At 36.0% G+C, this 24,750-nt stretch overlaps 2 protein-coding genes across 6 annotated transcripts; one reads left to right on the top strand and one right to left on the bottom strand.

The window, feature by feature from the left end:
* The first annotated feature begins 1,312 nt into the window (after nt 1–1,312).
* LOC104892444 (alkylated DNA repair protein ALKBH8 homolog) lies at nt 1,313–9,525 on the top strand. 2 transcript variants are annotated; one of them, XM_010678383.4, is made up of 7 exons: nt 1,313–1,794; nt 2,849–2,950; nt 3,035–3,121; nt 3,451–3,573; nt 3,655–3,951; nt 5,022–5,087; nt 7,379–9,525. In XM_010678383.4, the coding sequence occupies exons 1-7, from the start codon at nt 1,465–1,467 to the stop codon at nt 7,433–7,435; spliced, it is 1,062 nt and encodes a 353-aa protein (XP_010676685.2). In that variant the 5' UTR covers nt 1,313–1,464; the 3' UTR covers nt 7,436–9,525. The 2 variants fall into 2 exon arrangements, with proteins under 2 accessions (XP_010676685.2, XP_048501040.1); XM_048645083.2 differs by lacking the exons at nt 5,022–5,087; nt 7,379–9,525 and adding an exon at nt 4,076–5,007.
* Nucleotides 9,159–23,210, bottom strand: LOC104892443 (beta-amylase 8). 4 transcript variants are annotated; one of them, XM_010678382.4, is made up of 10 exons: nt 22,698–23,207; nt 21,899–22,123; nt 21,717–21,794; nt 20,473–20,676; nt 16,660–16,854; nt 16,401–16,565; nt 15,859–16,119; nt 13,839–14,051; nt 13,410–13,629; nt 9,159–9,433 (listed from the first exon to the last, which is right to left on the bottom strand). In XM_010678382.4, exons 1-10 carry the CDS (start codon nt 23,118–23,120, stop codon nt 9,402–9,404), a joined length of 2,016 nt encoding a protein of 671 aa, XP_010676684.2. In that variant the 5' UTR covers nt 23,121–23,207; the 3' UTR covers nt 9,159–9,401. The 4 variants fall into 4 exon arrangements, with proteins under 4 accessions (XP_010676684.2, XP_048501039.1, XP_057250903.1 ...); XM_048645082.2 differs by having other exon boundaries at nt 21,899–22,106; nt 22,698–22,890; XM_048645081.2 differs by lacking the exon at nt 9,159–9,433 and having other exon boundaries at nt 13,538–13,670; nt 22,698–23,210.
* Between the last annotated feature and the right edge of the window lie 1,540 nt (nt 23,211–24,750).

Here is a 24,750-nt window from a genome sequence, read left to right as displayed (position 1 = left end):
AGATTTTGAGTGTCTCTTGATCCTTTATTATTACCATTTTATGAAAATTCAATCGACATGAATTTTCTGTTTGGGGTACCAAATTGGGTTTTGGATTAACATCTGATTATCGAGCTTCGATTACAGTTCTTGCATGAGTTGAGTATCACCTTCTTGGTGTATGTTTTTTTTTTATCCATATGAGCCACGAAGGCGGTACAAAGTACAAAGGAGGGGAGGGGGATGTAAATCACCTTCTCATCATGCTTCTTGGTAGTTTCATGCTATATTTGGCTCTGTTATGTAGACATAATCCTCATAAGACTTAAAGTAAACTGTTATTAAGTGTGCTAATTTTTCTGCAGTTAAATGGTGTACATATTTAACATTGTTAAACTAAAGTATAATAATATGTCACCTCCCTTGCTCCGCACATTCTTAAACTTATATGCTCAATTCTCAAACTTACACGCTCTGCATCTTCTCACTTTTTTTTTTATATATTTTTATTTTTTAGTTGTAACATTTGACATTTGAGTACACTATTCATCAACCAACTTTGACAAGTTTTCTTTTATCATTATATAAGGAAAAAACAAAGTCAATAGAGATTTTGTTAAATTTGTCTTAACGTGGATTTTAAATATCAACTTTTCATAATGTTTACTTAAATGTTGTTAGAGATATTATAAATGTTCAAGTAAGCATGTTGGAGTATGTGAAAGCAAATAGTGCCACTAAAAAAATAGAGGAAGTAAGAGAAAAGAAGCGGCGGGTGTTCAATAAAATTACAAAAAAAGCCTACTATACAATTGTTTGGACATTTTTTTTGTTTAGGTTAAGTTATAGCGACGGGTATAGTATAAAGCAAAAAAAGTGGTATTTTAATACCTAGCATATAACCCGAGTATCATCAGTGTACTATCACGATTTTGGGTTTAAATATACTATTTTATTAATTTAAAAAATAATTTGTAGTTTAGGAGGTTCGTTTTGGATAATTCGATCAGCAATTTCGTATCGGAGAAAATATGATCCGGACCTAAGCCCAAAAGATCGATCGGTCGATTAGATATTTGATAACTGAAAAAATATAGATTTTTCGAAGAAAAATTCAAAAAATAACTTTCTTATCAAAGTGGTTCACAAAATATTTTCGGATATCCGCCGATAAAACCGGATCTTTAACCGTTTATTCGAAAAAATCTGATCACTTTCCTATGTTTCGGATACTCGTATCCAATTCGAAATATTCGAACACCAAAAAAAATTGGATCTAATGTCCTATTTATCAGATCGAATCGATCGGATCACGAATCGGATCCACCATATCAAATATCTATGAACACCCATTTTGTCCACCATGTGGGAATTACATTTCTTTCAAAACCCAGAACTAAGAACGAACCCTTAAAAATCATCATTTTTGTTTCACCAACACACATACACAAATACTTACAAAAGAAGTGACAAGAACAATCTGAAATGGGTTCATCCAAGTTCATGCGCCCAAAACAAGAAAAACATGGCGGAGTTGGAGAAGATAATGGAAACTTAGTAAGCTCTGACCTTTACGTTGCTAATTGTGGGCCTGCAGTGGGTCTCTCATACGAGGTCATATCAATGGCGTTCACTCAATTCGGAGAGGTTAAAGGTGTTTACGCCGCAGATGAAACTGATACTCGAGTTATTGTCTCATTTTCCGATGTGGGTTCTTCTCAAGCAGCTTTTAATGCTTTTAATGGTCGCCATTGTTCGCAGCTTGGTGGTCGCTTTTTGCATATGCGCTACTCTGTGCCGAGACCGTCTTTGCCGGTACTTGTGAAGTTTCTGATTGAATTTTGTTTGCTGAATGTTGATTAGTTGAGATGTTTTGTGGTATTTTTCTTTATAAGTTTCATTTGATTTGATTTGATTAGCTTGTTAGAAAGAATTTTTTTCATTGTTAATTGTGGATTGTCCGGTACATCATATGCTAATCAAGTAGCATTTTCGTATATGTGCCACTAGATTTAGTGGTATCCCGTTGCTGAAAGAAATAATCTTGGGTGTGTTTTCTTCTAGGTTACTCAGACACGGATGGAGTGTCTACTTGTATACGAGTGTCCGACTTTGCTATTATCTAGAAAAAGGTCAAGTTTTTAGTTTGAAATGAAGTGTCCAAATGTTGTGTCGGGGACGATACAAGACACGGCACGACATGTGATTTTTGAGGTAAATGAAGGTGTTGAAGTAATATAGGTTCTCTTCACTTGAAGAAAAAGATTCAGGTTTGATCACCTGTGATCGGAGCTGATTAGGTCCAATTAGGCTTGAACATAAGGTGAAATCAGGCTAATCAGGTCTGATCAGGTGTAATAAGTTAAGTTTAGATAAGTTCAGGTGAAAAGAACAGACCCCTTTGTCGTAGAGGTCAAATAACTCTACTACTAGATATAAGTAGGCATTTTATTGATTTGCAAGTAATGTACATCTCGGAGATGTGGTAATTACCCTTTCTTCTTTTGGTGGAGTTGGTATGTCGGCTGGGAGCCTGTGAGGTTGGGAGTAGTATAGTGGGTTTGGCCCATCTTTGTCGAGTTTTACAGTATGTTTAGATTCTTCAATGGATTCTTTGTATTTGTTGAAAATGTTATATTATTTGTTTGCTTAATCTTCTCTTTTTCCAGTCTTTTTGAGATTGTAGGTTTGTGAATGTGTAGTTGTGCTGGGGTTGGAGGTTTGGTAATGCAGGTGTGTCTGTTTTGGTGAATAGGAATTGAGTGGGTGTGGGTGTATGGATGTATAATTTATGTTTGAGATGGATGAAACTATGCCATGACAAACATTTTTCATTTTGAATTGAAGCCTGAAGTGCATATTTTTTCAGATACGTGACCATGATTTCGTGGATGTATCTTTGACTGCTGAAGAGCTGAATATACCTGGCCTTCACTTGTTTCATGACTTCATTACTCCAAAAGAAGAGGAGGTTGGTTATTTCACAATTTTGAAATTTTTTAGAAAAGGCATGGTAAAACTGGTTTAGTACATTCACTAATCATTTTTCTCCTAGGAACTACTTGCAGCAGTTGATTCCAGGCCTTGGATAAGTTTAGCAAAACGGAGAGTTCAGCATTATGGCTATGAGTTCTGTTATCAAGTTAAGTATATATTCAGATTTGACTAGAAAAAGTTACTCATGTATAATGTAAAGTTTATAGTTGTTGGCTTGTTGCTAATGTGGAATTTATTAGTCATAAATTTTGGTAGTTGAGTATGTATGAATTATGATGACTAAAGAAAGCTAGACAAGAGTAGATGAAATAATGTAAAGGTTTATGCAAAGAAAGTATTTAACCTATGTCCATGTCTTCCTTCCGTCATACTTATGAGAATGTATGATGAATAAAAAATACTTTAAACATATTCTAAGAATGTTTTAGTTAATTCAACAAACTAATGCTTTAATTTTCGCCTTTTGGGTAACAGACAAGGAATGTTGACATAACAAAGTCTTTGGGTGGGCTTCCATCATTTGTTTCACCTGTGCTCGAAAGAATCTCAGCATCTTCTCTTCATGATGCTGCAACTATAAACTTGGACCAGCTAACAGTATGTTCCAACCATCAACTATTTTCAGTTCGGACTTCCATTCTGATTGCTTTACGTTAAGTCCTGGGGCATATTCTGCAGGTTAATGAATACCCACCAGGCGTGGGCTTGTCCCCTCATATCGACACTCATTCAGCATTTGAAGATAAGATTTTCAGCCTTTCATTAGCAGGGCCTTGCATTATGGAATTCAGGAGATATCAAGGAGGTAATTGGCAATCTGATTCTGATCCTCCGATGAGTGAATTTATGCACAAAGGCAGTCCGGAGGAGTCCAGAAATTTCTTAAGGAGAGCTATACATCTACCCCCACGGTCAATTCTTCTATTATCAGGGGAGGCACGTTACGCATGGCATCATTACATTCCACACCATAAGGTATCCAACAAATTTAATTTAATATGCTATTGGAGTTTCCATTGTAAAACCAGTTGATGTCACTTGGAAGGGTCGTCTTACTTTTATTAAGTGATCTTCTTATCTATCCTGTTATGCTGAATAGGTTGCATATGAAGTAAATGCTTCTTGGGCCACCATATAACTCCTTTTGGGAATCTGAGATTAGGTGACTGCCTCGACTGATTGCTGTTGCTGACACCGAGCTAACGGCTTTGCACTGTGGTTTGTTGGGGGAGGGGGACTGTTGGTCAAGACATTAGACAACTACATTGGCCTCACAGTGAGATGATCACTTACAATGTGAATAATAAATTTATTAGTTTTGGATGGGTGATACTTGCTTTTGTGAATGGTCTAAACTTTATATGTGTGCTCATTTTCAAATTTTCAAGACTAGCTACAATCAAAATAGTAATGACAGCTTTTTTTGTTCAAACAGAAAACTAAGTTTCTGAGCTCTACAAAATTTTGCTAGTTGATCCTTCCCTTTGCTAATGCCTCATCCAGTTTTACTGCTGGACAGACTGAGCAATGGAAGTTACCACTTGAAGGCAGTTGCTATAGTTCTCTTGAGTTGTATTTCCTTTTGTTGACATCCATTAGATTCCAGCAAGAGGTAGTAATTTGCAATTTTGTTTTGAAAAGGTTATAAGTTACAAAATGACCTACTGAATAGGTAGTAATTGATAAATTTCCTTTCATTTTTACCCAGTTGCATACAGCATTGTTCAACATATCTGGGGACATCTATTTGCCTTCAAAGCTGAATCTAATAATTGAAATTTTTTGTTGGATGCAATATTTGGAAATTAGCCTATGGAAACCAGTATCCCATCTCATTTGTGTTGTTTACAGTAAGACCAGAAACTAGTGTATGGACCTAGTCCTTTGCTAATTAATCCAACATGTGCTAAATGCCTTTGAATCTAATCTTACCAAAATTCCTCCGCTGTTCTCGATGTCTGTACTCTTCTGTCTCAGCTTCTGCAAAAATCTAATTGTTTTTAAGCTTACGCAGAAGTCTTTAATACTTTCCTTGAATTCCATAGATTGATAATGTGAAAGACAACCTGATCCGGAGGGCCTCAAGACGGGTTTCTTTCACTCTGCGCAAGGTATATATTTTTCTCTTTTTTTTAATAAGGTTGTCCTTGTTTTCTATTGCATTTTGGTATGTTTAGCACATGATCTGTCCCTTTCGTGAAATTACTGTTTTGCCTTCTCCTTCACTCAAACCGTGAAAGTTTTCTGTTTTACTTCTTGGGATATGGAGAATTCTCATGATTTGGCAAGTTTCCAAGTATGCCAAAGATTATTAGTCTCTTAATACTAGTAGAATTGTATTTAGGTAAGTAGTATATCTTGGCATGTATCTAGGATTACGGTTAACTTGGGGAGCATGTTGTATATCCCTAATAAGATTATGTTATATCTGGTTGACTATAAATATACGTCATGGGATGGTAATAATGAAAGGGTAGTGTGAGAAAGCCAAGACGTGAGTGTTGGGGTGAAACTCAAGTGAGGGTTCGGATCAAGGGCACTTGTGTGATCAAGGGGTATCCAAATTCTAGAGTGATTAGGTTAATTTGCGGGAGTTTTTGGAAGCCTTGTAAAGTCACCGTGTCATACACATTCATGAAGTCCTAGTGATTGTTTGGATTTTCATAAATCTTGTTTATGTTCCGCTTTATTATTACTTGCAAATGCATAATTGAGTAGGCCACCTATTCTAACACTACTAAGTTTGTGTAACTCACTTTTCAACTGAACTAGATGAAAATGTCTCAGTTTATAACATGAAGTCCTGTCTTGTAAAGCTTGACTTATACTTTGTCCTTTCTTCTTCTGTTTATATTTTACAACTTTTGTTGGCGATGGAATGTTCATGAATTACAAATAATTTCCTTCTATGATGATGAGAAGGCATTTACCACCAGATCAATAGCCACATGACTGCCACTTCTAAGCCAAACAACTATATATCTTTTATTTAAAGCATTACACCCTTATTATGGATAAAGTTGGCAAGTACTTGCGGCAAGTCGATTCTGGCTGTCAACATGTCTCATCTATTTCACATATTCCCCAGAGCTTGACAGCATAGTTATCGACACAGGCTGTGAAGTCTGAACTGTCAAGATGGTCTAATGGATTAGTGAATAAAGGGGAGGAATAAAGGAAGTAAGAAAATCACTAGAGAAAAATAAAGTTGTGTGACCAACGGTGGAAGTGAAGTCACTTGAATTTAACTTGTTTGTATTCCTGAGAATTGTACTCGTACCTTCAGGGGACTTAACATTCTAAGAAATTTCGACAATTAGATGATAATTACTCCAGATATCGAAAGCTTAGAAGACCAAGTGGTTTATATTGTTTGTTTAACTAGCTTGACTTCTTCCAATGCTTCAAAGCATCAAGTTATAGAAAAAGACGAGGATAGCTATGGTTTCAGAAGCTTAGATTTCAAATAGCCAGAAACCTTGAGTGCAGCATATGATTGTTAAGTTAGAGCTGGTTGCACTCTTTGATGGCCACTTGTTGTGCATCTAAGCAAGAGTTCAAAACAACATCGGAAACGAAAAAAGAACCATCTCGGATCCTATGGTAGTTGACCCTTCTTGTTCCACTTGTAATAACCAAATTCATTATAATGGAGGGAGAGCAGGTGGAGTAAGAAAAGGTGTGGAGAACATACCATTAGAAGCTTGAATTATGTGGTCGACATTGTTTAGCTTCGGTGCTAGTGAAGGAGACTAGGGGAGAGATGGCTCTATATAGTGGACCACCACCTGCCATCTGGACTTGTTGAAAGTGAGTTTATACCTGAGTATGGATGGAATGTAGCTTTGCAATATATTCTCTATCTCCTAGCACGTGGGGCTCGTTCTTTTTTTCTCTCTCTCCCCTTCTTGATTGTTGTGCACATTTCAATGTTGCGCGTATTAAAAACGAAGTATCAATATATCATCATCATGGACCTTTGTAGGTTGTTTTATTTAGAGGGACCCATATAGTAGGTGGTAATAAATTTGTGGTAAAGGCAATGAATTCATTGATAAATTTGAAAAGATAGTCTCTTCCCAATGTCGACGGTAATGTTTGTCCATCCACAAGCACCTCCTTTACTTCATAAAATTCCATGGTCAGTTTAGATGTAGTATTGAGTGGTGACGGAACTTCCTGAAAGATAACACATGTTTGTGGATGAAGTTCCATTTCCATGGACATTGGCACTGGGATTATCTTTACAAAATAACATATTAGTGGCTATCATATGGGTTATAGTAACTTTCGCATTTGTTTGCCATGTATTGTGTTCTATTAATGACTGGTTATACTTCTAACTGGTTTGCACAGTTCCATGACATAACCTTGTAGAAATGTGTTTCTTTTAATAATTCAGGTCAGAACAGGACCTTGCTGCTGTGAGTATGGTCAGTACTGTGATTCTCGGAGATAGAGATTCAGTTCAGAGTGATTATTAACATGATGTGACAGCTTAGCATCAATTCACTGAGACGACTGCATTGGTGATGTCAGTTTTCTTACTTCCAATGTCAGTTTTCTTACTTCCATCTCGTCGTTTGTCAAAATTGGAATTTGCGCTAGTAAAGAGATTTGTTAACTTTGAGATCTATAATCTCACTCGTTACGAAAATTGAAATAGAAGACGCACTCCTGCAAAATTTTCATCAAGTGTCTGTGATGCTTAGCTAACATCGTATAAGAGGCAGGCTCTCTCAGTTGACATCTATGCATATGTTGCTTATTATTCCATTGAGCTCTTTTTGGTTCCAAAGGAAAGTAGAATTGAAGCAGCGCAGTTTCTTGTGCTGGCATAGTAGAAAGAAACATGGTATAAGATGCTGATTTACCAAAAAATGGTTCACGTCCATGTTGTTCTGTATGAGAATCACAAAAGGATGTAACATCGTTTTTAGTTTGTAAATTGCTATCGCTGCATTATTGTGGTTGTTGGCAAATGCTGTCTGATCTCTCTATTTTGTATTTGGAAATCCAATCTATTGAATGGCTGGTCTTTTAAGCCAAGTGAACCACAAAACTTGAACAATGTGTTGATTTCCTCAGATACAGTTTTATAAGAAATGAAATCAATATAATTTGCCACCATTGGTGGAAAAAGAGGAGGTTTGAGCGAAAAGAACCAGCAGCCAGCCTAAACGGCCGATGGTTCTGCGAGGTCTCACAGTAGTAGTCTGATTAATCTGATCTAGTCTACAATTTGCTAAACCAACATGTTATTAGCTGTAAGGGTGAACGCAAATTATAGTCTGATTTAATCTTCAACTTGATAAATGGACATGCTATTAGCTGGAGGATGAATGCCAACTCTATCGGTAAATTTGGTACCTAATTGTTTGTATGATTGTCCTACTAAGCTTCCTTCAAGACCCTGTTCTTTTATAATCTAAAAATACATGTAAAATATATGCAGAATTAAGTAAGTTTCAATCAGTAAAAGCATTAATCAATAAAAATTAGTAGCTTCATACTTCCTCTTTTCTAAAATAAATGAGACTTCTCTCATACAATATTTGCTTGAAATCAATTTTAATCGGTAAAAATTGACAATAATATTCTGATTTCTGCAAAAAAAATAAGTGGAAAGAACAGACTCAGCCATACATTTTATTGTTACCAAGTCCATATTTTCCGAGTTTTAGCATATGGCCAAGCAAGCATAGGCCAGGCGTTTTTTCATATATAGCCAGGCGCAAGTCTCCCAATATTAGAAAAAAGGGGGAAACATAAACAAGATGCAAGCCAGAAAGCTCAACTCCAACAAAAAATGGTTATGCGAGGTTAAGTCAGGATCCAAGCATAAGTTAATACCGTTGATTTCATTACATCATATTTCAAATATCAATAGCCCCCATAGTATATAAATTTGTAAGTACAGTTGTCGCGTTAAGATAAACGTGTTATTTTCGCAAGGAAATATCCCAAATGACGATGTGAAACCTCATTCTTGAAGAATGTAAGATTCATAATAATACTGACAGTTTCAGGACTAGTTAAGTACGAATGACTTGCATGGTTACGCACCTAATCACCAGTGGATGCAGACGGAAGTTAGATCACAAGCGACTTCAGATGATCCTTGCGCCCTACATTTATAGTAGGTTAACATGCACAATGAAAGAAATTTCACACAACAAAAATGCAAAGCCAACAAATTGTCGGTAATCCCTTGGAATAGCACTATATAATGTGCCACAAATACCATCCCAACTTCATTCCCTAGAATATACTTTCACTGTTTCACATCACTTTGAACTACATCAACTTTGCAGCAATGTACAAATCATACCAAGTTTCCCACCAACTCTGAGCTCGCTGGCATGCATTGACAGAATGACAGCAAATTCAATGGAGAAGCTCCAAACAGTTCAGTCAAGCTCAAGTTAAGCAGCTTCTTGATGACATCCGTTTTCTCCTAAAAAACAATGAATCCATCACATCAGGTCAACAAACAGTAATGGTCAAAAGATTGAATATGTTGTATGTCATTAAAAAAAAAAAGGAAAGTTGAATGTGGGTCATAATTTTCAGATGAGTGAGCATCTCAGATTATCTGCAAGGGTATACCTTAAGATGCATCAGCAAAAGCAACTCGAGTCAACATAGGCAACTCAAATCACACTGTAACAAGTTCATGCAAAATCAAACACAATTCATTGGCATTTTTAGTCTCTTATGCACTACCATATCCAAGCTTATATGTGTCAACCTATAACTTACATGAAATTCAGAGTACTGGATTAGAACATATCAGGGCCTTGCAGAACTAGAACAGGTGAGTAACATCATCGGTTTTGACGCTCAAATATGGCTACAAAGTAACTTGAAATATAGTCGGGAATGAATGAGAATAAGAAGTGCAAAGAGAGAAAGCTTAAATTGATTACACACGTTTTCATACTCTTCATGCATGATTAAAAATGGTGGTAAATATACGTTCTCAGTGATATATTTACTCCATGCTATACCATTCCTGCATAATCACGAAAGTACTATGTTGGTACTTGGTGGAATTACTTAAAAATGTGTTTGCAAACTTTTGTACTATATATTGTCTGCTTTCAAACTTTGTTTAAAATAAAAAAAAAGAAAATCTTTTGGATCAGAGAGGAGAGAAGAATACATGAGTACAGAAAAATGGATATAATTCGAGATCCGCCGAGGGAGTGTGTTTTTCCAGATCATGTCCATCAAAACTATTCCAGAATCTGTATTTTCTAACTGCATCTCCAAGTTTTCCTTCCTGGAATAAGTTCAGATGTCAACCTTAGTTACTTCCAATTAGATAAACTAGCTTCAAACCCAAATAATCAGGAATATCTACCGTCTGGGAAACATTCTCTTTACTACCAAAACTCAAACTTCCAACCCTGTCGAACCAGTAGATTCCAATTTGCCTTTACACCATTTATGCCCCAAAAATCCAAATTTTCATAACAATGCCATGCAATCAGTTGCAAGTCAGCTTCTTTCATTATATGAGCGCCTTGCAGATTAACGGCTAAATTTTCAGATATAGGGGATCACTTCACCGATGTTCCATCTATTACTGTTTTTCCTAATCCTCCAGCAATAAATCCCCGCCTTTCAATCAGGTATTCCTGACAAGAGCTAAAATCCCAATAGAAATGATGCCTTTCGGTTTGGGTAAAATATAAGCTTCGAGTCAGTTTACAACCAAGAATATGAAGAAAACCCAAAGCTACCTTAATCTTGTTTGCTTCTTCCAGCAACGATTACTCGGCGAAACTTAGTCTTATTATTGCACAACAGTTGTCTTGTCACCAGAAGCCAGATTTGTTTGGCCAGAGCTGTAAATCACTTTTATTAACCTTCCATAACATCTGAACTACCCTAGACCATCCTGACAAAACTCGTACTTATATTGCATCCCACCTACAATATTCCCATACTATGCACAACGGTTTTTTCACCAAATACCCCCGACAAATCTAGAAATTCACCATATATCCTCAATGTTTCAGATATTCACCATATACCCCTGAGTTTTCAAAACAATGCACCATCTACCCTTTTCCTAATAGATGTTTACGATATTGTCATTATTAACTCCTAACCCTAAAATCTAGACCACTAGCTTTATTTACGATATTGTCATTATTAACTCCTAAGTCCTTACCCTAAAATCTAGACCCTAATCCCTAAAATCTAATCTAAACCCTAACCCACCCCCTCCACAAATGAAGTTGAATGGTGTTTGGATTTATTGGATTTTTCTTTTTGCGATTTGTTTGTTTAACTTATGTTGGATTTGTAGATTTGTGGTTATGGGTTCATCAATTGTCGGTGGTGGCTTGGATTTAGCGATCTGGGTTTGGTAGGAGTGGTGGGTTGTCGATTGGCCTAGTTGTCATGGTGGTGCTACTCGGCAAGAGAGATGATGGTGTTAGGGAAGGGTTGTAGCCTGCGGGGGTGGAGGGGAGGGGGGCTGGGGTGGAGGGAGGGGGAGGGTGGGTTAGGGTTTCGATTAGGGTTAGGGATTAGGGTTTAGATTTTGAAGTAAAGGATTAATAATGACAAAATGGTAAATAAAGCTAACAACAAGTTAACGTCCGTTAGAAAAAGGGTATTTTGTGAACATTTTTGGGAACTCGGGATATATGGTGAATATATGAAACATTGAGGGTATATGGTGACTTTTGTGATTTATCGAGGATATTTGGTGAAAAAACCGTATGCACACAGTTTGGTAGTCCATTGGAATTGGATCTAAGAAGTTAGGGAATGACACCAAAAGAATAATCATATATAAGCTTGAACATGAAACCTCCCTGGCTTCGGGAAAAATCCTTCAATATTCTCAAATTGCATTGAGCCACTAAGGTTATAAAAAAAAAAGGGTAATTGAGAGAATAGACAATTAGAGATACAAATCAGATGGTTTGGGGGGGAAGTTAGAACGAATGAGGAAATTAAGAAAAGGCAATCAAGATTTCTACTTATTTTAGTCTTCTTACTATATTTGTTTGCACCAATTTGGGGTAATATGATACAGGAGTGTGAAGGTGAATGTTGTTAAGAATTTAGGCTAGTGGTCAATATAATTACTTGTCATAAATTTATTTTTAGTATGTCTATGAATAAAGACCACGAGTATATAGAGATCAGATTTTTCTTGTAGCTTAAGGCTTCATTCTATTCATAAACAGTTGTTACTGGAAATAAATTCACATCAACTAGATATAGAAGCCATATTACCAGAAACAGAAAGAATAGAGATGTGATTGTAGAAGAGCTCTAATGGCTAAATAAGAAACTTCAACTTCGGGTAACTGATACTCTGACAGTTATAATATAGCAGGTTTCAAACAGCAAAAATCATGTTATCAGCAAAAGCTAGTTTACCTTACTTAAAAAAAGAATTCATTCATTCTTCTGTCAAGAGTACAAGTCTCAATCTAAATCCAATAAGTTTTGGGGTAGAGAAACCAGGATGAACCGATGAAGATAAAACTTGGGAGTCGAGGGGAGAGTGGGACATGACTACCTATGACAACTACGCTGTATTTTTTCTTCTATCACTAACTCAGTTAAACCTTGGTGTACAGCACCATGATGTAAATTATAATCTGGAGCAGTCTGAATGATGCTGAGAGATTCTGCATGCTGATAGGTACAGTGATGAGGTAATACTGGGTTCGCTATGGAATGTAAATGCTCATGCATAGTTAAAGCTGAAAAATCTCGGATACGAATAACTCTCTAAAATGCGGAAGAGGTTAGATGCCCTAAGAAGCCAATATACAGTCAAGGACTATGGTCAATAGCTAGATTGCTATGACTCACCCTAGGCCACCTGTACTATTGACTTACAAGGAAAAGAACAAGGGCAATAAGGGAAATGATAATGCTGAGCTGGGGAATATTCACAGCAGTGCTGAGCTGAGGAATAGTCATCATATTACTGAAAATATCTGACCTATTCTCAAAGGGGCAAGCTTGTCTTTTACTAGTAATTCTGTTTTGTAGTGTGTGTTTGTTATAATAAAAGGTGTACTGTATAGAGTGGGAGAATCATCCAGAAAAATAGAAAGAGAAAGGAACCCTTGGGAGAGCTCTCAAGCTCTCGAATGTTGAGAATTGTATGAATTGGTGGTGATCACTTTAATAGAATCTTATCTTCCTTCCTTGGCCCCTAATTGCTGTTGTTAGTCTTGTTTAGATCAGAATTCATAGCATAAATATACCATGATACCAAACAAAAAAATAATGCCTATCCAACAGTCCAAGTCTAACTCAATAGTTTTAGTTGATCATTTGGTTTCAGTTACATTGCTGTTCTGCATTTAAAATCATATTCAAATCTAACTTGGATCAATATTCAGGGCAGCTCATTTTATGTTACTGTGAGGAATATAAAGAATACTTACCATGCATGCTTTTGATGAAATAGTTCAACTCTGTGAAACAATATGTTCTCTGGACAAAAGGAGATGGAAGCTGATACACAAAGAACGAAAAATGGCGCTGATCAGGATCATTTCTTGGCTTTGAAGTTTCAACCATTCTTATGTGCTCGCCCCTGTCAAAACATGGATCTGCATTTTGACCGGCAACAGATAAACCACAGTCCCAGGCCACATTTAATACCTGTTGAAGAAGAGGGCAGCTCAGCTTCTCATGATTGATTACTAGAATCAAAGAAAGTGGTATAAACTGAGCTTGTATATCTTTAGGTAGTAATGCAAATGACAGCAGTGCAATATGATGACACATCATTAACTTGACTGCTTGGTGTCCCCCACAATCATTGATAATAGAGATGTGGAAAGTAAAAATATATATATATAGAAAATCACCTGCCAACTCAAACCTTCAGGGTAAGCAAATGACTCATCATTTTCCGGACACCGAAAATGCGATGTTGGGCAAACAAACTTCATTGTAACAGAATGCTTTCTGAGAACTTTAAAAACCGGAGAGTATCCATCCCGATTTGTGGGGTTATAGTAACCTGCGGTAAGCTCTGCTGCATGGCTAGGGGTTTTGTACCACCAATACACTGCAGGAATCTGCAAAAGCATTAACACATCAAGTTATTCACCTAAGAATAAGATTTAACGCCGATTAGCAATTGAGCAAGAACAGGATGGCCCAATCTTGGGAAAATTGATCGTGTCAACCAAAAAACTCTATTAAAGCAAAGAGTATATGAGTAAATAGGCCAAACTCGTTAGCACAAAATATTAACCCACTAGAAATCTGTCTCCCCCCCCCCCCCTCCCACCCTAAGTATTTTGACAGATCCACCTTACTAGAAAATAAACCACAAATAGAATTCAGGCCCAAGAAATGCCCCTTCCATAATCAGCTAGCTCTTTGGCTGCCTCATTGATAGGTCTCCGTCATCCTTAAAAACTCAGTTGGAATTTAGAGTTTACACACCTCCTTTGCCACCACAGAATCCAATAGATTACACTATGCCAGGCTCAAGACTCTAAAAGAATTGTTGCATGGAACTCCACCTGTAAGGCTTATCATTGCCTTGTCTATGGAGCTCCAGGGACCATCCATCGTATCCATAGAACTCTTTTGACTACAGGGATGCAATAGATCTGAGATTCTCGTATCCTACAACAGGCACAACCATCTATTGGCTTCTAAACCCTCTGGAATGATAGTCATTATAGGTTTCTATTCAGAGATACAGGAGGCAATTTCATATAACAAAGAACAATCTCTTCCACCAGGGCACCAACCATTAAGTCCAACCTTTTATTTATGGACAATTAACCCACCTTTTGTGAAAATGTAAGTTCGAGTTCTTCAACTATTCATTAAAATTTTAAAACGCCCAAGAGAAGAGGAGCTCTTCCTCTTTAAGATTCAAGGATATCTAATCCCTGTGTTTCTATTTAATAGGTAAACTCTTTTTAAAAATTGCCAGTGTAAATGTTTGAACATTAATATCCCTAAATTTGCATTTGTAAAAATTATAAAAGGTTGATATTCCAATAGTACATATCGAGACGAATCAAACAAGATCTCACATGACTATATTTTTCCTTACCTCTTAATCACAAATGATAGTCAAATATAAATTTGTGAATAATGTCAAAACTCAAAGTGAGCATTAAAAAGAAACGGCAGGAGTAATGGTTAGTAAATTGAGCAGGACTCCAAGGACTAAGAAGTAAGAAATTTCATAACCAGTATATTTATCCACCAAGAACTAATTGTTAATGAATTGAATTTAACTGAAAGATCTCATCATAATAATAATTCATGATACATGCTAGGGTTAAGGCCATGGAGAGAAAAAGAGACGGAGATATTAGTTGGGTAGTAATTTTACAGAAATGGTGGTTGTTCGCATGTTGATCCAGTTTGTTACCAGGAACTTTTAGATATATATGCAATCTACAGCGAAGTCAGTCTCCTTATTAGATGCTCTTTTTGCCCCAACACGAAGCTCATCTTCTGAGTTTGCATGCCTAGAAGAATATAATGCATCCAGAAGTTTCGATACAAAGAAAACAGAAATAACTAAAAAAGATGCACAGCTTTCAAAAGACATGACATAGAAGCGAAATCAAACCTAAAGAAATTAAAATTATAAATTAAAGTTCCATCATGTGTTAGTGCCATCTGGAGCAATCTGGCAATTCCCATCATACAGGATTAAGAAGAAATTCAAGTGTTTTCCCGCAACTACAAAGAAAAGGGTCCACAAGCACCAAGTACTTGTGAAGAGTATGGGTCTAATCAAACTGTAAGACATTTATAGTCACATAGGGAAAGCATAGAGGGGAATAAACAGTTGGTAAACAATAAAATACAATGCTTATCATGTACAGGACATATGCAATAGAGAGATACCTTGACAACTATCTGTGTTCCCTCAAATGCGAGGCTTGCTAATGATAATACATTGTCAGCATGGTCGATCAAAATCTGAGTGTACCAGTGCAAAAAAAATCGTCCAAAGTAGCTATCATAATCACCCCGTTCACAGAAAAACCCAGTTTCAGGTGGCCTCGAATTATAGTGCCCTGCATTATCGGGGCCCCTTGCCCAAAACGAGTGCCCACGCAGTTTTGCAGCCTTCCTCAGATTCTGTTGTAAGTATCTGTCATAACACTGAATTAAACCTTGTTAGTTAGTTACTTGAGCTAGCTGTTCCAGGTCTTTAGGTTTCAGTAAAAATTACCAAAAGCTCACTATAGCATAACTATTGATCAATGTGTCAGGAAATTTAAAGAGTGTCATATACACAAATAAACAACCAACCAAAGAGCTAAAAATCCACGCACTGAGGATTAAGCAGGCATACTTAGATGAAAGAGCTTTCCATCAGAATCAAGCTAGTCAGAAACTAAAGAGATGCATGAAGGGCAGACTCAGCACCAACAAATGTATACCTGAAACTCACCGATACCAGGATATCTCCATCCCAACCTTTCTGGGAAAGCAGGAAATTTTAGCTCCCCAGATGCTCCAAGACCAATTTCCACAGCAGTGATATAACCACCACCAAATATATCATCAAATTCCGAACGGAAGCTTCTCATGAAATCGAAGTAAACCTACAAGTTGTTTCAGAATGCCATTGCCAGGTAAGTTACAAAATGTTCTGTGTCCCTCCAATCAAACAAACAGAAAGAAGTACAACAAAATTACCTCTATACCAGTTCTTCCTCTTAATACTCGCTCCTTGTCAATGCCCCATGATATGCATTCAGTATTTCTCCGTCCTTCACGATCTGTGAAGAATATGTCTTGGTTGTCCTTCCCAATCTCCAGAATCCAGTGGGGGAGTGAGATGAATACATTACCGGACTCACTTCCTCCATACTCGTGAAACGCCAATACAACCTTCAGAAAGTTCATAAAGTAATTGCTATAGTTTATATGGCTTCCAAATTCTACCTTGCTCTGATACTTGAATATAGTAAGAATCACCATCAGATGCAAGGTAGCAATAATTGGTTTTCCAGGATGAACCTTAGATGTAACAAGGGTGTTATCTGACATAAAGAGCCCAACCACGATCCTGACAACTTATCATGACACTGTTAATCTCCGAACCTCAAGCCTAATATTATTCTTTCTCCCCCTCTCATTAGAGAAGGTGCAGAGGGCAAATTAAAGGCCAGTTTGATGCACAGCGATAAATGGTGGAAATTATGGATTTAGTGTACTATTTTAAGAAAAGTCACAAGCCAACATCGATGGTAATGAAATTTCATCTCCAAACATGTGTTTTCTCTTCATAAATTTCCATTACCACTCAATACCACTTTTTAAAATGGTAATGAATGGCAATGAAATATATAACAAGAGAGATGATTGGGGATGGCTAAGCATTGCCATGGACCCTCACAAAGTTACACGAGAGTGTAAAATCTAAGAATGGGGCATCATATGAACAATATAAAACGCAGCAAACAACAAATAGTCACAAAGCCCATCCCAATGGATATATGTAGTCATCAACACATAGTTACGCCTCTTTCAACGGTCTGTGCATCATGATATGCTAAAAAAATACCATGCACTAAGGCCCACTAATTGTAACACTCCAGTTATCCTATCAGTTTATTATTTATTTTATTAAATATATTATTTATTTTAGCTTATTTAATATTAAATTTATTTATCTTTAGGAAATACCTTGTAAATAATTTATATGGTTGTAGTAGGGCAAGTTTAGTGAATAAGTTTTAACTTAATTGTAATAAGATGGAATATACTCACATATATGTAAAAAAGGGGGGAAAAGGGAAAATAAAACAAGAAAACAAAAAGAACAACAAAGAAAACCTCATATATACGTTCTTCTTCACCACCATTCAACCTCTTCACCATCTCATTCTCAAGTCCTTCAACATTCCTGCTTCACTACACAACCACCACCGTTGCCGACGACTCGCAATCACAACCGCCACTAGAAGCGACACCATAGAAGTGAACGTATAGGCGGTGCAAGGGGAGAGCAAAGGGGTCATTGCTGCTGCATTTTGGAGCGTCTAGGGCTCGTATTAGGGGAGTTTTGCAAATTATTTTTCATCACCAATCTTCTATATTAGTGGATAAGTTAAATTCCTCAACCAATTTAAGTTTTTCTTTTAAAATTATGAAGCTAGGGTTTATATTTATGAAATTGAATGGGGGTTTTGATTTAATTTGTTTGGGTGTGGAATTGAATAGAATGTTTATTTAGGTGTTTAGTACTTAGTTTAGATTAATAGAATGTTAAGTAAACTTGTTGTTCAAAGAAAATTGTGGTGTAATTTGTATAAATACCTATCAGTTTCGTAAAATGCAGTTTTAAGCACTTTCTGAGCATTTTTGGCAAAAATACCATTTCCCAAAAGTTGTTCGTATTGAAATTTTAGGCTCAAGAAACGCTTGATTTGGATCTAGTAGGAGGAAATTATGTCCATTATAAGTTTCTGCTAAAATTGATAAATTGTATAGTTAGTTTCGAGTGTTTCAAGTTTGAATGTTTTCTTATGAATGTTTTTCTAATGATTTTTTTTGGTGTCTAAATGTATAATAGGAATATTAATGTTGATTAAATATAAACTAAGAGAGATTTTAGTATTGTTGGTATTGATTACTTTGGTAATCAAAGGTAAATAGCAGTTTAAGTAAATAAGTTATACTTACTTTTATATAAAAAAAAAAGGGGGTTGATGTTTTATGAAACTAAAGTTAATAAAAGCTCATTAACTATTTTAGCCAAATTTATTAATATTTATTAGATACATGTATGTTTATATTGTAGATCTCGGTTTCATTGGGAAGTCGTATTGACTAATGAAACCGGGATCTACAATATAAACATACATATACTAAATAAATATTAATAGATTTGGCTAAAATCTCCTTTAGTTTATATTTAATCAACATTAATAGACACCCAAAAAAATCATTAGAAAAGCATTCATAAAAAAACATTCAAAACTTGAAACACTCGAAACTAACTATATAATTTATCAATTTCAGCAGAAACTTAAAATGGACATAACTTCCTCCTACGAGATCCAAATCAAGCGTTTCTTGAGCCTATCTTGGATAAAATTTCAATACGAACAACTTTTGTGAAATGGTATTTTTGCTAAAAATGCCCATAAACTGCTTAAAACTGCGTTTTACAAAACTGACAGGCAATTTATGCGAATTACACCACAATTTTTCTTTTGGACAACAAGTTTACTTAACATTTTAATAATCTAAACTAACTCCTAAACACTTAAATAAACATTTTATTCATTCACCACACCCAAACAATTAAAATCAAAACCCCCAATTCAATTTCATAAGCATAAACCCTAACTTCATAATTTTAAAAGAAAAACTTAAATTGGTTGAGGAATTCAACTTACCCACTAATATAGAAAATTGGGGATGAAAAATAACTTGCAAAACGCCCCTAATACGAGCCCTAGACGCTCCAAAATGCAGCAGCAATGACTCCTTTGCGCTCCCCTTGCGCCGCCTATACGTTCACTTTTATGGTGTCGCTTCTCGTGGCGGTTGTGATTGCGAGTCGTCGGCAAAGGTGGTGGTTGTGTAGTGAAGCATGAATGTTGAAAGACTTGAGAAAATGAGATGGATAAGAGGTTGAATGGTGGTGAAGAAGAACGTATATATAAGGTTTTCTTTGTTTTTCTTTTTGTTTTTTTGTTTTATTTTCCCTTTTCCCCCCCTTTTTTACATATATGTGATTATATTTCCTCTTATTACAATTAAGTTAAAAATTATTCACTGAACTTGTCCTACTACAACCATATAAATTATTTACAAGGTAATTCCTAAAGATGAATAAATTTAATATCAAATAAACTAAAATAAATAATATATATAATAAAATAAATAAACTGGAGTATTACAATCTACCCCCTTAAAATAAGTTTCATCCTCGAAACTTGAAACAATTCTTAAACTCGTAGCGAAAATCCTATCACTTTTCAAAACTTTAGCTCATTAACTTTATATATTTAGCCAACTATCTATTATTAAAGTACGAAAGATAATACCTAAATATCAAACTTCCACATAAACTATCACACTAGCATACTATCAACATGCCATTAACTTTCAAGTAGGATCAAACACTTAATACAAGTCAAAATTTCTTTAAATACTAAGAATTGACTTAAAAGATATTTGCTTTCCCCTTCTTTGAGATATAAACCATTGGGTCCTTGATGCGTGTGTGAAGAGCTTAATCTAGCTTAAACACACAAAAGAACCTTCCAACGCCAAGAAGAAACACATCAGTCCTCCAAACAAACCTCTTCAGTCTCTAATCATCTAAATTGGTCCAGAAACACTCTCCGGACCATACCAGCAACAGATTTTATATTGTGTTCGTTGTAGTCTTTTTGGATATTAACATTGCAGATGAGGACATGTTAACAAACCAAGTTTTAATAGTTAAATTGGCATAATCAAAACCAAAAAAAGTTTAGGAAAAATTGCTACCTGCATTTTCAGCTGAAGTTCTCGGATGATTGTGAATAACTCTCTATATCCCGACCAGATGTACTTCTGTGGATTCCATCCTTCAACAATCCCCCACCAACAGTCTACAACGACACCTTCCACATTCAATGCTTTCAGATGCTTTAGCTCCTGTCTAATGCCTTCGGGATCAACAAGCTGACAGTAACTGTTGATGATGCCACTCTAGCATAGTTAAGCCCATAGATTACAAGAACTTATTGCATGTAAAAACCAGATCTAGCATGGAGAAATTAATCAGAAGTTCAGAATAAGAGCACTGAAGAAGAAATGACAGGTTCAAAGTACAGCAATTTCACCTGTTGCATAGGCCCAACACAAAATCCCACATGATAAGTCCATATTCTAACATCATCCATTGCACATTAGAATACATTTCCATGTAGGATTAGAGCATTTGCATTGCATGTGTGCGTAGTTTGGTGCATGATTTTCTCCAAAATCAGATTATATTATATGACTTTGCTCATTTGACTGTGCTATTACCATGCTAGTTTAGACATAATTTCATGTTGAATTGAACCTTAGGTCTTTATTATCGACGAGAGTTGGATTTAGATGGTTATGACTAAACTCACCAAGAACATTATTTTCTCTTTCTCCATGGCAAAATGTAGAATTGATTCTTAGGAAATTAAAATATTGCATTTAATGGCTCTAAAGTTGCATGTCTCCATGGAAATAGGTATGATTGCATAATTAGGGAAGCCATAAATATAAAATATAGGAGAAGGGATACTGGTGAGGGTGCATCTTCTCCGTTGAGCATATTTATCTGACTAATGGGGAAGTAATTATCTACACTATAGTCCAGGATGTCTTTAGTCTTGAATTTGTCCTCGAATTAATAAGTATCTAACTAGTTGACTTCACTCAGTTCACTGTCAGTATTTACGATTAGTTAACCATCCAAATTTGTTACTAACTTATATTTTTGTTACTTAATTAGTTTGTTAGACTAGAAATGGACTAGTGTGATTCATTATTTCTTGTTGGTTTTACCCTAACGTACCCTATTACATTACTACGAGATTCAGTTAGGTTGTTTCTGAAAGGTTAGGACAGCCTTATCAATGCACATGGGCATTTCATCAAACAATCAGTTAGAATTAAAGCCACACATAGACCACGGAGCAATCTGATCAAAGAGAAAACTATGGGTAATCAATAGATAAGCAAAACATGCAACAAAATTGATTACTTACTGAAAGCTTAATGTACACAGGAACCCGGGTTCCAGTGAAATCATTCTCATGCAGATCTGATTGAACATCTTGTATCAACTAAAGCACAAAATCGCATAATTAGATACGAAAAAAGGCAGCACTTCTCCTACTAATGAAATAAATTCATCAAAACATAAGCATCATGCAAGGCAATATGATACCTGATGTGCCTCCAAAGATTCAGGTGAGTCGATATTGCTGGTACTCGTGAACTTCTCGCTTTTTGTTTCCATCTCTGTAACTACGGCAGAATCAAAAGATGCTGGTGATAAAGTTTCATCAACTCCAAAAACAGGCGGCTGACAGTCTAATGGAGCTTTCATAGAGCAATTCTTGGGAGAAGTAGCAGAAAGTGGACTTTCAGATGACCTGACAGGAAGCCCTCCCTGTCAACATTATTAGTTCATCTAAATGCCACATATCAAGTAATTCTTATAGAAAATGCACACGGTGTTCTTAGTTTCACACTGAAATTCTGGCAGATATTACCACTCAGAGCAAGACTTAGCAGATACAATGCCTGAGCCTTTCACTATAAGAATATCTGATTGCATTACATGCTAGAAATATAGAGACCTTTCTCAAGAATAAAATCCCACATTGAACTACACGTAAAATATGAAAATTGTACATAATGTTTCATAGAAGATCCTACTACAATCAACAACAACAACGATCTAGCAACAACAACAAAAGCGACAATAATGCTGAGCCTTTCACTACAGGAATGTCTTATTGCAAAATCATTACATGCTAGAATAGAGACCTTTCATAATAATAAAATCCCCCACTGAACTACACATAAGATATAAAACCTGTACATTATGTTTCATATTTTAGCCTACGACGATCAAACAACAACTACTACTACTACAAAACTACGACGATCCAGCAACAACAGCAACAATAACAACAACAAAAACAAAAACAACAATAAAGGAGGAATCAGTGTACACAAACCAATTGAATGGGAGGAGGAGAAGCGCGATACGTGGTGCCATCAGGCTCAACAAGCCAACCAGCCTCACGAGCGAGAGCGGCGATTACATCATTCATGTCAGCACGAGCAGGAAGGGGGAAATTGCCGTATTGGCGCAATCCAGAGAGCATGCGACTAGTAATAGCTCGGCGATGGCGCTCTCTAAGCTTAGTTCGCTCCTTTTCTTTCTCTCTCTCTCTCCTACCTTTGCCATCTCCGATGCCGGAGGAATTTCCGCCGGTGACGGCGAAACCTCGAGGACGACGACTGGTCTGTGGTTGCGGAGAAATTAGATGGTATTGCTGAGATAAATTGTTAGGGTTAGGGTTGGGATTGACGGTGTTCTGTTGGAGTTCGTGCTGATTGAAGGTGGTCGGAGTAGTGTTTTCGCCGGCGCCGTTCATTTTTATCCTCTTTTTAAGGCCACGCCCTTGTTCTTCCTTTTAGGAGGTTGTACACTTGTGCTAATTGGCTCGATTGGGGATCTATAGCCAAAATGGTACTCCCTCTGTCTCAGACTACAGTGTTTGTTTCTTTTTTACACGAGGGGATTCGAACCTGTGACCTATCGTTCACAGCACCTCAATCTTAATCACTAGGCCAAGACATCTTTGGTTCCTGGCGATGAACTTTGATTGTTTATAGATGGAACTTAGCTTCCTTCTCCAACTACTTTACCTTTCCTTACTATATAGATGGGAGTAAATCGAACACTCTCCTAAAATCAGTTAAAAAAAAAAAAACTCACATTTCAAATAGGTTTATCATCTAAATTTGGGTTTTGCACCGCTTTTATGTATTTGTAGGTGTCTCCAATGGTTTGCTTCTTGTAATAAAACTAGGTATCAACATCACTAAATTGTTGGTGTAGTTGGACAACATGGTAATGTTCATTATATACAAAACGACACACATTGTAAATAACGAGAAACCATACAACTGACTAATTACCTAAACATAGAGTGGAGTGGAATGGCAAGTATTAATTAGATCACCCAAGATCTTCCTCTTGAGCTACATGGAATCAAAGATGAAGACTTTAGGGATATATGGCTTTGCCACATTATTTTTTTTTCTTTCGAGAGGGCATTAAATTTAGTTTTGTTTCTTCTATATCGGGATTTTCCCTTATTTAGCATAAATTAAAAATTAACATGATCGGTTTATCCCTATTGGATGAAGTTTTGGATCTTACATAATATTTAGAGAACGCTAACATCTTATGATGTGTTCTTCATTTTGACTTATATACTTGTCCTTAATTTATCTAAACTTATTTGACTTTATTATAACTTATATGAACTTTTTGAAACTTACATTTATACGGTGTTCGGATATATTTGAACTTATTTGAACTCATTAAAACTTATTAGAACTTATCTTATTTGAAATCAACTGAAAATAATATGAAGAGATAGAGCCTTGGTTTCTACTAAGGACTTTAGATGTTCACGCACCACCTTTCACCTAGTACAATATACGAAGGAAACTAAAGCATGGAAAATAGAAGGAAGTTTCGATTTTTGATACATTATTTTACATATTGAAGTAAAAGCTACTAAGTATGGCACCTATTTGAACATATATATAACAAATTAGATTGTAAAAACTAAATCCATAAGTTAAGAGATTGCATGGTAAAAAAAAAAAAAAGCTACCAGTTATAGGAAAATACACGCAAACGCAACATAAAGATAAATAAAGTACATAGCAAAAATAAAAAGCAAGTTCAGAGAATATACTTGCATACTAAAATGGATGATGAGGATAATATTTTTTCAACACCTAAAAATTTAAAATAATTAATTATGCAATTACTAGTTTTTGTGAGTTCTAAATTGTATACTCAAAACATAACGAGGTACAATTATAGTTTTTAGAAAATTAAGATGCACCAATGGACAATGTCTTATAAGATGGGCACTGTATTTAATAATATATATCACAATAAAATAAGGAAACGAGTAGCTGACACATTCCATATTTGGACAACAAGGTGGAAAGATCCTTCAGATTTGTACGTTCGGTTTGCTA

The sequence above is a fragment of the Beta vulgaris genome, chromosome 5 (assembly GCF_026745355.1).
Source record: "Beta vulgaris subsp. vulgaris cultivar EL10 chromosome 5, EL10.2, whole genome shotgun sequence".
Classification (NCBI taxonomy): Eukaryota; Viridiplantae; Streptophyta; class Magnoliopsida; order Caryophyllales; family Amaranthaceae; genus Beta; species Beta vulgaris.
Note: the sequence above shows the minus strand (reverse complement) of the source record. Positions and strands in the feature narration are given on the sequence as shown.